We start from the raw sequence: 13,312 nt of genomic DNA on the forward strand, positions 1-13,312 counted from the left end.
AAGAGCTCCTCGTCTACCCCCTTGTGCCACACAACAGTGCAGTGAAGCAAGACAGAAATTGCAGTATTTCAGCCTTGTTCTGCTGTTTAAGGCAGATGTTCCAGCTCCAAGCAATCATGGGATTTGTCTTTCTAACCATCACGATAAGCTCAGTCACCTCAGATATTATGTCATTAAGCTTTTACTCCTTAAAGGAAAAATGGCCAGTAAGTAGTGTCATTTTAAAGTCATTAATTCCTTTCTATTGCCAGAATTAGCTTTCAACTAAGTTCCCAGATAAAGTTCTTTTGCCAGTCTCCTATACAGAGAATTGTTTCTTGCATACTTACTACCAAGAATTTAAAGTAGTTTCCACCACTAGGGTATTCACTCATGGTGGTTCCGTTCCGGTAACAGAACGGACATTCACTTTCAGACAGGAAGGACTACACACTTTGCTGCCCACACTAAAGGTACAAAGATAGCGAGAAGAATATGGAAGAGCCATCATAACCCGTATCAAGATACAGGATGCAAGACTTCAACCATCATTTAATGCATGACAGATCGCCACATAAACATTGAACACAAAGACTGGGCACTGGGGGCAAGGGCAGGTAAAACCAAGGACAGTCTCAGGACTGCTTGTGCATTTATGTGAACCAAAACCACAATGCTCCAGTTTGCATTTTGAAAATGGACGTTTGTTTCGGTTTTAAGGAAGTGAATAAAGCCACCGATTTTTTGACAATTTGCCGATAAACTGCCAGCGATTGCAATCCTCCACTGAACACAAAAGTGGTTCCTTATCTGTTTTTATACTGCATTCTGCTTTGGGCAGATGCAATCCAAATTGGCAAGGAACACATTCAGTCAACAAGGATCCTGGTCAGTGTTTTACTAACTGGAGGCTGTTTTCACCCCTTAAAGGCAAAATTAAAAGATATATTGATTACATAAAAATAGTTAGTGTTTCAACCAATTCCAGGAAGAAAATGCCATTGGCTACAAAGAGCTTATTTAGTTTTTTCTTTTATGACAGCACCATCAAAAAAGGTATTATACCAGAGCAGAAACAAGTCACAGGCTGTTCAGAAAGCAAACAAGGAGGCAAACCTCTTGTGTTCTCTTAGCAGTCATCTCTGCACAGAGACCAGATGACCAGCTTGCTACAGAACCATCCAAAAGCAAGGGATAAAGTCTTCTTATATTGGATCAGGTCTGCTTCCTGAGCACCAGTGTGCACACTTACAACAGTTAATTCAGTGCAGTTTAAATTCAAGTCACTTAGTTAAGCTTGCAAGGTTTAGTAATACTTCATGGAAACAACTGAGTCTGCAGCCACACATTTTCGTACCTATATTTGAAGGTGATACTTCAGTTCCTGCTAGAAGACATCCTCCTGCATACAGTCCTTATCTCTCATCCCTCGCAGTTTGACAGACTACTCACCTTCAGGAGCAAGTCAGGCAGTATTTCAGCAGTGGTCTCCACACTGAGAGGGAAGAACCAGCATTGTACAGGTTGCTTTCTAAGGGCTGTTTTATACTTCACATACCTAAACATCAAACTAGATCGCCACAAGATAAATACCTGTACTTGACCATTAGTACAAGATTCTGCAGCTAGACATAGGCATGTTACAGCAGGCTGAGGGGGCCATTGAGGAAAGAGTCAAAACAGCATAGATGTACCAGATAGATAACTTTTCTTCCAGGTTGGGCAAATATGATCCTCTTATTAAACAGGACAAGTTGGCAGTGGCAAATCCTGCACCAGTGGCTGGTTTGCTGGCGATCACTCATCTCACCGTTCCTAGATTCTTTCTTTCTGTTCCCACCAGTTATTTAGCAGGTTACAGAAGCAATGGAGTTCTCTCACCAGCTGGCTGCTCTTTCTGAAAAAACTCTTTGATATGCAGTAGCTTGTTATGAATCCTCTCTCTAAGGGGAGGGATATGGTGGCTAGGGTCTAAGACATTGGTGCTTCTGCGCTCCCTTTCCCGCTTCCAGGTGAGATAGGGGTGTGGCGGGAAGGGCACTTTGCTTCTCTCTCGGCGAAGCTGCACAGTTACTCCGCTGAGGGCCAGCATTGTCCATACTGACAGGATAATGAAGTCTGAAAAAGAGAAAACAGATTCCTGTATCAAAGCAGAACCTTCCTTCCTTTCCCAAGCACAAACATCGAACAAGTTTAGCGACAGAAAGGAACGAAGTATTGTCTCTGCATCCTCACATGCCTAGAGTAATTCCATGCAGAGGCAAGAACACACATGGAGTTCAGATGAGTCTGTTCAGTCACTGTATTAGGCCTTTTGACTGCCCACTCTGCAAAGTCATCAGCAAGGTGGTAGTCCAAGCCTGAGAAGCACCTTTCACAAGGGCCTCGATCACATAACACCTGCTGGAAGGTTAGTGCCTTTGAGTCTACTCAGTATTTCTTTTGGGGGACTAGAATTTATCATCTCGGTATTAAATCTCACACTGTACTTACTGTGTTCTCCTTTCATCCCTTCCTACCCTCAACACTCACTGTTTACAATGGAACCAAAGAGGCAGTGGTTTTTCTTTAAAAAAAAAATTAAGAGCAGTACTCACCATTTGTTTGAAAAGGGACATTGGTGTAAGCTCTGCTGAAGTAATCATTGAGGACCCTTCTGAGTAGGTCTAATGTGATGTAGGCAAGGCTTGTGTAGACATAACAAGCAATAGCTAGGATCACTGCATAAGAGCCTACTATTCCAGAGGCCAGTATGTTCAGCTAGAAGGGGAGAAAAAACACAGCTTTAGAAGACTGAAACACTATTTCCCACCTCCTCAAGGCAGTATTGTGTGTCAGTTCTTCTACAAGAAATTAGCTGTACACATCTGTTATCCAGACATCCCGTTAAGACAACAGAAGTCAACTAAATGCAAGTGTTAGTGGATGCTGTGTGCAACGTTGCAAAAAGTCATTCCTTTGCTTATGGACCAAGTAGCCCAAGTAGGGCTGAACAGGAACTGTTCCTTAAGAGCTGGCCTTGTGCTGAGCTTCACGAAGCTGTGTTATGTCTTCTACACATATCCCACAGGACCACATTTTGCATTAATAAGTCTGACATCCCTTCCTCCCTCCTCCCAAGGTGACAGCACATGTTACTTACAATTCTTGGACAGCCAACAAAAAGCACTGGAATCATCAAGGCTACAGAAGAAAAGGTCACCCAGAACACAACATCATCACGGAAGACCCTGTAGTCTCCTGCAAAGATACCATATTCCACACATAATTTACCAGTTAGCAAAACATTTCCTTTTTTATTTTGCAAGTGGTTGAGGATGAGTTTTTTTCCCCCAAAAAAATTCCGTACATTCAGAAATATCTGGAGTACAGCGTGGAAAAGTACATGCAAAGATGCATTGTACGACAGTTATTCAAACAAGAACAGAAAGAGACTGTCACAGTTGAGTATAGGTCCTGTACTCTAAGTTGGGACAGCAGATCTTGTCCACAAAAAAAGATTTTTGGTGAAGTATATGTTACTCATCTAGTAAGAATGGTAAGTACCAGAGTACTTCTGCCCAATAAGAAGCCATTTTATTGCCTGTATAGGTTTATAATCTATAAATATGCATATATAAGTTTGACTCGAGTATGGTGCATGTGCAGCCATCACAACAACACAAGGCAACAAACTCTTCTGGCTTTAGGAAGAGTTAAGTCACTCAAACACTACTTTTCTCCCCATCCTCCTTTCTAAAGCCTGTCCATTAAACAGAGGGGACAAGCTGATCCCCAGCTGAGTCACTATGTTACTCTAATGAAGAGCAACCAGGGACTGCATGGATTATCACATGATTGTGGCTCCAGTCAAACACAAATTACTGGATAAAAACTGTCCCACCAAAGGATCTGAAGTACAAGAGTTTAAAATTACAACAGAGAAAGCAGTGTGGCTGATGCTCTGATATCCTAGAAGGATTCCAGCTCAGCAGCCTTGCTTGCTTTTAAGTGATTTTTCTATTGTTTCTCTCAAAGTCATTCTAAAGACCCTGATGACGTCAACCCAGCTGCAAATACAAGTTTGACCCTTACAGCGCAGTGCTCCCAGAGCCTTGCGTTGTAGTATGGTAAAAGGTAGCAGCAAGAGCTCTTCTTAATCCACGATGCCTTTATGCCTGAAGCCTCCAAATTAGACTGGAGATTTTCTACTGTAACTTGTTCTGGATAGAGAACAAGATAGACCACAAGTGTGTGCCTAAAGTGGAGCTGGTGTCACAGACTGCCGAGATGACATGCGGCTTAGGTAGGAAGAGCCTCACCAAGTTCTCTGCAGAATAAGCAGTTTCCTTTTCCCACCAGTGCAGATTCCCCAAGTAGTTTTAATTACAGCACACCTGAAAGAAGGCTTCAGTTACATCTCTATTCCTCCCAACACTGGAAAGGGCAAGTTAGATATAATACCAAGATAAACCAGATAGTGGCATTCACCTTGGAGCCTTGCAGTGTCCCTGTAATACAGCAGGGACACATCACTCAATAGCCAGCACTTTGCAGCAGACTATTTCAATGCATACCTAGTGGAGTAAAGAAGACTGTTGATGAAAAGAGAAATCCCAGCACAAGTCCAATAATAAACATACAGAGTAGGACAGAGCCAAATCTCCACCAACTTGCGACCACGAAAAGCCCTCCAGTAATTCCAGCTACTGCTGTCAACATAAGACGCACTGAAAAAGAAAAGGGGAAATTCCAACACTGAAAACATCAATTACTGCAATATACAATAACAAACTCAGCAGCTTTATTTACATGCTTGATTTTGCTATCAAAAATTTTTTCAAAAAGCCAAGAGTGGCAGTATTTACCTCTTGCATTTCACTTAGACTCCAGCATGCACCTGAGGATGTGCTACTGAAAGAGTGGCATAGGACTAGAATGAAACTCTTGCTACTGTGTACATCAATCCCTTGTGTTCCCAGGGCAGTTATGGTTGCAACAGATAATGCAGATGTATGAAAAAAGTAACTGAGTTAGGACAAAGACAAAAGGAACCATTCTTGCTAGTCTAAAAGGCAGGATGCAGATCTTCCACTCTGTCATTTTACAGATGGCATTTGCATTTGATCTGAAACCCAGATCCAACCATTATGAAAGAAGTAGGAAGTATGTTGCAAATTTACAGAGTTTCTAAAAACCTGTATCATCCTTGAACAGATATTCAAATTCGTCTTTTATAGTTGCAGCTATTAATCCTGCATTGCTATTTGATGTTGGAAGCAACAGTTACTCTGTTGCATATTCAGCTATTATGGTAATCAGAGCTCAGTTCAAGTACCCAGGTATCATCCTCCTATGCTTCCTAAGGCTGTCCAACAAGAAGCACAGCTGAGATTTTACTTAAGGGATTCATAACAATACTTTGGGAAGAGCACAGAGTATCCCAACACATCTACTCACCATCATAACCAAGGCCAGTTACCCTTGTAATGAATACAAAGAAGAAGAATCCTGCAAATATGAAGCCCATGAAGAATAAGTCTAGAGAAGAAGGAAAAAAGATTTAGTATGCTGTCATATCACTTCATACCAAGCCCACTTCAGTACATCTTCAGACATCTTCATGTTACAACAACAGAACATATTAGCTCACTGGCTGAGAAGCACAAAAAAAGCCAGACAACACTTTGTTCTGGGAAGGGGTGTCCTCAAGTACTTCACGTAGTGTAATAGATAGTCAAACAATTACATACTTATATTTATATTGCCCATCATGCACCCTAGTTCTACATTTCTATTCTTTGCATACCAGAAACTTCTTGCTCCATGCTTAAAAGCTCTGATCCTGTAAAAGCAAAGTAGTGGACCTAATTGGCATGTAAACACTATCACGTGAATCTTAGTAATGGTACCACCATTCTAAGTCACAGCAAGTTACGACTATGAAATACTAACCAGACTTATAAGAAAAACAACCAACATTCAGTACCTGTTTTCCAGAACCTGTGTCCAAAATAGCAAGTGAAGAGACCAAGAACAGCAAGAACAGTGAAGAATACTTTGGTAGACAGTTTGCCTACAAGGAAAAAGAAAGGGTTAGTGGAGCATTCCACCTACTGGTCCCAACAATGAGACTAAGGTAAGGTCAGGTTGCTGTCAAAGTCTGACAACTTAACAGCTGTCACTCCTTCAGACACACCATATGAGCAGAACCACAATGCCTGAACTAACAATTATCTTGATAGGACCTCTAACAGAATCCAGTCTGATTAAGAAATCAAGAGCTTCCTCCTTACTCAAAAGACTGAAGTTTCTGTAACAGCTAGTTAAGTAGCTAGAACTTGCTGTTAACACAGCTTTACCTGAAAATTCTCTGCTCAGCTTTAAAAAAGGGACATCCAATCATCTATAAAAATCAGTGCTACAAGATCAAGCAGCAGCCTCTATTACTGCAGATTTCGCCATAGTCTCCCTTTAATATACTCTCCATGCAACAGAAAGCACCAGCAGCATCCCAGTATGGCTCACCTCTGTCTCCTAGGAAAAATTATTACTGGTATTTAAGCTATTTGAAACAAGCAAGCCACATTTTCCTATTTCTCTGCATTAGAGAAAAGGGGTTTAGCCTAGCTAATTTGTCTCATGTTGTCATAAGACAACACTGAGTTTGACAACAGTTACTTGTGTTACAGTATAAGATAAGAAAATAATCACGAGACCACATCTTACTTTATGAACCATATTCTACCCATTATTCTTGTCCCCTCTGCAGCCATAATGGGCATGGCAGCTTTGCTCTTTCTCTGCTCAAATTCTATCATTAGAATGTTTTGTACATGCTTTGTACAAAGTAGCATGACTTTGTAGTCATTTCGCTATTACTGGCATCATCTTTATGCTTATTTTAGGTGACTATCTCCTTTTAAAATATTTGTAAGTTACCAATTCCTGTTAGCACCAACACAGTTAGAAAAGTCAGTCTGGACACTAATCTAGTTCACATTTTACTAGCTTAGTTTCACATGCAGCACCTATAGTCCTACAAGTGATTTAAGATTATGTATCCAGTTCAAGTGAGAAAAGCTAGAGTAGCACTACAGAGTTGAAAGCTATATATCTGCAAGCCACATATTAAACTTCCATAAAGTTAAACCTTCAATTGTTAATAGTTCTCCTTGGTCTTATTTCATTATTCTAGAATTTCTCCTCAATCAAGAAGTAGACTCTGTCAAAGTAACAAAATACATCTAGTGTAGAACAAAGAGCTCTGTCACACATTACAGAAAAATAAATCTCAAAAGCACCACTCAGCATGTTGGAGTACAATAAGCTTAAATGTGTTGGCAAGTCCCAACTTACTGAGAGAAGAGCAGTTATCCACCAGGTCAGCAAAGCTGCAGGCATATGTATGCACAGGTATATATGCAGCAGAAGTATTCCAAAGAGGATCCCATACTATGACGTTGTAGATCACACCTTGTCCAGGAAGCGAGGAAAAGTAGACATTGGTTTTGTCATCAGTTGTCAGTGTGAGCATCTGGAACAGTACAGAGTATTTTTAATTGCAAGGAACTGCTTGTCACTGTTGGCATGTTGATGTGTCCATACAGATGAGGGAATACTCGGCAGCTCAAATATGATGATCAGCGAGAACTGCAGGCAAGAGCTCTCTTATTCCAAACCCTCTCAGTATCATCAATGGAGGCATTAAAGACTCACAGGACAGACTCCACTTCCTACAATATTCCTATATTTTTCTGACGGGGAAAGTTTCTCCCACTCATATGTTTTGCTCCTCCCCATTTGAGGACATAGTTCAGTTTCCCTGTCAGTCTGCTAAGCCAGGTCCGGCCTCTGAAGCAGGCAAGGCTGCCATTCTACTCCCTAGCAAGGCTAGACAGGTCATGGCCACCGAGATTCTCCCCTCTCTGTCCCTTCCAGTCTCTTTGCTGGGGGTAGGCAGACGTACAGCAAGTGTTTGCTCTTGCACATCAGATCTCTTTATGCCACTCCAAATAGCACCTGTTTCTAGTCCAGTTCCACTACACTCTCCTCCCTCTTCCTTTCATTCCCTGCCCAGTTCTCAGCACCTGAGGATGCCAGTCCCCAGCACCTATCATGCATTGTCAGAGACTGTACAATCTTTTCAGAAGTGGCTCAACTTCTGGATTTACAGGCACTCAGTGGCAGCATTGCTACAGGCAAGCTGGCCTCAACATCACTGAAGGAGCACTGTGGCTAAAGTAGTATTCAGAAAGCAGGAAGACACTGCAATAAGAGCTTGTTTAATTGAGAAGAGAGCACAAGACATAGAAACACATTGCAGACCAGTCATTAGAACCCACTGCAAGAAGCCTCAATTCTGCCACATTTCGGGCTGTGCTCACTAGCCACCTCTATCCCAAGAGAGAATGGTTTCCATTTTGCATGCATCACTCACTGTACACTTTCTAGCCAGAAATCCCAGATACAAGCAAGAAGCCTGAAGCATCAGCATGTCACCACTCAAGGAAGATGAGCACAGGGGAGGAGAAAACTTAAGGTAGTGCCATTGCCACATGCCTGGTACACCAGTGCTTCAGACTTACTTTAATGCCATTAGCTTTGATACTTTGCACCTCAGACATCTTCCGTATGTGGCTCATGAGTACCATCTCAGAAAGATCGTTCTCTGGCAAGAAGTACTGGTAGACATCATAGTGCAGTCGCCATCTGGAGTTCTGACCAGTCCCCGAATCGCAGGATGGGGGGTTTGCTCCTCTACAATTAGAAATAGATCAGCTACGTGCCCATCACAAGCCCTCAGATCAACATTAGTTTTCAGTTATGTGTCTGACTTGGCAGTATTTGGCTTATACTCTTTCCAGGTTAACACCAGCAACTATTCAAAACCACATTGTAAATGTTTGTGGGGACAGACTACAGCAGTATTATGCAGAACTACCCTGATGCAGGTAGTGTATGTGCTGGTACCTGCAGTTACATTTACAGAGGCTTCCTAGGAGTGGTCATAAGGAACCAGCACAAGAATTCCAAGAGGTCACAACAGCAAAGATCACAGCATTACTGCTTCTTTTTGCATGCTATATATACACAGGTCTGAATATAGTCTTCCTCATTCCCTGCCTATCACCTGTGACACAAGGCACCATTCAGAAAATAATGCCTTATAACTTGAAGTCTCAATATTAAAAAAACTCTAGGTCATTGTCATACTTCAGTACCAGTAAAAGTATAGAATCAGCTATAATACACAATTGCTTCTCAAACAGATTAAGTCATTATGAGGAATAGGAAGATACAGTATTTGCTGACTGCTTACACATCTGAAGTTGCATAACCTCTCCACAAGACAACACCCTCATCTTTTATCTCTGTAACCTCTCCCTCTCCTCCTTTTCCTCATTTACTTCTCAGTTTGTTGCAGCAAAATAAGACTTCTGCCAGCAGCTGGGTGGTCAGCCTTTCCAGCAGAATCTTGCTTCATGACCTTGGCCAAATACAAAACAAAGGAGGTCTCACTCAGTGCACTGAAGTTTCTCCACGCACCTGGTATATCCCAAGTTCGCAGGGGCAAACTTGATGTGTGTATCAACCAGTGTATAGTCTAGGTAAATATTTGGATCCACTTCCAAGTCAAATTCAAGATTGCAGCCTCCGGGAATAGGATCTAGAACATAGAAAAGACAGCTATAGTAGTTTTTACTTCCCCCTTACATGGCATGAAAAGAGTTCTAAGACCTCAGCAATGCAGGTACTTGCAGGCACAGTCTGTTTGCTGAGCACATAAAATTGTCAGGTTCTAGTCCTGCCGACAACACAAGTTGTTTCATTGCAGTCTAATATAGGTCCCAATACACACGCACAGCAGTTCTCTACTCTAAGGCTGAAGTCGTGACAAGATCATACAGTACATCCTACACACAACTTGCAATTCAGCAGTGATAGTAAACTTTTTCAGCCCATCTCAAAAGAATTTCTGGCATCCACATCATACATTTGCACCACATAAGACTATCACCTATGAAAGGTCAACACTTCATTTCATAGTTAACTTGTAATAAGCAGAATTGGTATCCCTTAACAAGTAATAAGAACATACCTTTCTCCATGTAGGGAATGGAGATAGCTGTGCTTAGCACCTGGCCAGCATCCAGTGACCGAAGGTACCATGTACATATGCTCTGTTGGGGCCGAAGGATGGAAACCAGTCCTTTGTCTACTCCAGTTCCTGAGCTGTTCACAGATGGATTCTGGACAGAAACAAGTTACATAAACAAACAGTTTTCTTGAGAAAGTTTCCATTGCAGCTTGAGGTATTGCACAGGAGTCACATTCCTGCCACAAATGTGTAGGGCACAGATTTCAATGCCAGTTGCCACAGATGAGGCATTCAGCCCTTAGCTAAAAAAGGAAGATGGAAAAAAAAGGAGCTGGAAAAAAGGGAGTGGCCTCCAACAGCACACAATGCCTAGTTCAGGCTCAAAAACCCAAGTGATACGTTTGAGACTACTAAAGGGTTAATAATCACAACTAAATTGCACAGAAATCTAGCTAGTTGAAGTCTACTGCTATACAGCAATTGAGTGACTAGTAAAGATGTAAAAGGATTGAAATATCCCTCAGTAAAAGTTGTAAGATAACTGGCACTAAAGGGCATTCTGGGAACCAAAGTGCAAAAGCACCTCACTATCTCCATCAGAATGGAGATGACCATATAACAGCTGGCTTGACACTAGCCATGCCAGACAAGTCTCTGGGGCCAGGGCCAGGCCAGCTACTGACCCAGTGCCCACTAGCACTATCCTTTTCATAACCAGAGGTCTTGAGGAAAGATCAGGCAGCAATGGCAGCATCACACACACAGCTGGAACAACCAATTGACCTCCAGTCAAAACTATTTTTCAGCATGGAAAATGTGCTTTTGTCTAAGATGACCACAGTTATCTGAGGCAACACTGTAAGGAGGCACTTTGGACCTGGCAGGCTTTAAAGTCTGGGTCAGCTTTATATTTTCAGAGGCAGGCCAGCCATAAAAGCAGTACAGCCATATTTATGCACCACTGTCTTTGGCCTGGTAAGGCCCATGAATGCAAAAAATTCTACCTCTGGTAATCAAAGACTGAATAGGCGTAACAGTAATGCCTTAGCACTGTAATCCTGGCTTCTTCATCAGTACAAAGAAGACTGAGCAGCTTGCGTGACTTGTGTTACAGGTTATTCACTTCCCAAGCTTCTCAAGATACTTCTTGGCACTCAGTATATCCTCATTTGGAAAATACTGATGGGGAGGGGGAACGGGAAGGCAGCTGTCAGATCTCCATCTACCACCTTCAGCTTAGTCTACGTTCTGCTCATATACCACTTAAGACCTCACAGCACCATAAAAATCAGTATTTTAGATTGCATCCCAGTAACAACGGGACAAACTGAGGCTAGTGTATAGCAGTAGAAATGCTTATATTGTTGGCTAGAAGTAGACACCTTCACTATAGTGTGGAGGAATTTCTCCATATACTAAAGGAGAGCTAAATTCAGGACACGCAGCTGAAGTAACAAGACGTCATATCTGTATCGGCTAGATACAAGCCACATAAACAGCAAACAACTAAACATCCCAAGGTGATCATGTTTAGCTCATAAGGTATCTGGCAAATACTTATCATGAACCTGTTTTTAATTTGACAAGCTGATGGATAGTAGTCAGCAGCTACATGCCAAAAGCACCACCTCCACAAAGAACAAAGTCTTGAAAAATGTTCAAGCCAGCTCTAAAATTCCTTTAAGCATTCAGTCCTCCAAAATAGCAGCTATGACATCTAAGTACGAGAAAGGATTTCTGAAGCTAGAGTAATACTGTCTGTAAGAGCCATGCAGGTAAGATATTCATACTATTTACATAGCTTTAGTTCTATCTTCCTACATGTACCAGAGACAACTCCTTTGTTGAAATAAAAGTAGCACTTAAGAACTGAAGTGACACTCTTACCATACCTTATCAAAGGATATCACCACATCACTTTGCTGGGCATGTACTTGAAAAATAACGACAGTCACATTGCTTGCAATGTTCCTGATTACAGCTTCCACTGGATTAGTCCGGTTAAGTAGCACATTTCTGAATTTCCCCAAGGAGAGCTCAAGAAGACCTGCATTACAAGAAAAGGAAGATCTACTTTTTTTTGTCAAGAGGGAAACAATTACCAAGGGGAGCCTGTAAACTCAACCAAACCATGTTGGTTTATGCTACTCTCACCCCATAAGCTGTATTAAGGTTTCAGAGACTACTATACACAGAGCTATAACAACAAGAACAGATACAGCTAGAGAACCTGCCATGCAGCCTGGCAGTCACCTAATCACATGGGGCAGGATCGCCTGCCAGGAGCTCAGTATGATACAGTTGAGTTCATCACCAAGAGACACTAGCCACAGCTGACCAGCTAGTGCAGTCAACAGCAAGTAACATTCAGTAGAGTGAATAAGAGGATACTGAGGACTACTTGCTCTTTGGCAAATACAGGCAAGTATGCTTGCATTAGCCAGGACACTTGCACAATGCCTGTTAGACTTCCTGGGTGAATTCCCAGACCATGGGAGTTGGAGTCAACTTCTGTAACACAGAGTTTATACATGTAGTTTACATACGTGAAATAGCTGAAAGTAAGTATACATATGTCTTTTGCTCCCACACTATTCTTAATTAGGACTGTTGGACCCTGATTGCTGTGTCTAAAAATCCAACCGATTTTTTCCAAGACACAACCAAGACCATTTCTTCTTATGATGAATACAACCCCATGATCCACTGTCATTTTATTTTTAAGAGAAGCACATGACCTAGGATATAAGATTCTTTGAGAGTCAGCTTTGGCTTGTCATTCAAGTCCTGCAAGAAAGCCTGGTTTCTCCCTGTGCTGGGCTCTTGAGACAGGGGATGTCAAGGGAGGGAAGAGAAGCAGCTGTACAGAAGCCACAAGATTCTCTTTTGTTGGTGGTTAGCAGGCAGACTAGATGCTTGCAGAACACACACAATGCTTTTTCAGGTTTTTCCCTGAAGTCCCCTGCATGCACGTACAGTACCCCAGCAGACCTAAAACTTATCAGGCCTAAACACAGACTTCCTCAATAAAGTTGCCTCTTCTAGTGTAAAGGGATGATACTGTCAAGTACTCCAACAGAAGCACAGAGTAATCAACAGCACCATCCCATATATACTGTTGCTGATGACTCGGGTGGTTTCCCATTCAAAAAAGAGCAGGATACAGTCTTCTCATCTGAAACTGTACTCAGCACTCTAATTCCTTTCCTGTTATTTTTCACTCTCCCTGCCAAGAATTGGCATCTTCGTCCA

General features: G+C 42.0%; 1 protein-coding gene across 1 annotated transcript; it reads right to left on the reverse strand.

Moving 5' to 3' along the window:
- Positions 1–1,834: 1,834 nt before the first annotated feature.
- TM7SF3 (transmembrane 7 superfamily member 3) lies at positions 1,835–12,107 on the reverse strand (the record flags this gene model as incomplete). The annotated part of the gene is made up of 11 exons (XM_010289182.1): positions 1,835–2,097; positions 2,577–2,739; positions 3,122–3,219; positions 4,536–4,688; positions 5,419–5,499; positions 5,948–6,034; positions 7,318–7,495; positions 8,547–8,718; positions 9,508–9,628; positions 10,061–10,211; positions 11,953–12,107. Coding segments are annotated over 11 exons (1,622 nt in total), but the record flags the coding sequence as incomplete, so codon positions are not given.
- Between the last annotated feature and the right edge of the window lie 1,205 nt (positions 12,108–13,312).

Source organism: Phaethon lepturus, unplaced genomic scaffold, assembly GCF_000687285.1.
Source record: "Phaethon lepturus isolate BGI_N335 unplaced genomic scaffold, ASM68728v1 scaffold29766, whole genome shotgun sequence".
NCBI lineage: Eukaryota > Metazoa > Chordata > Aves > Phaethontiformes > Phaethontidae > Phaethon > Phaethon lepturus.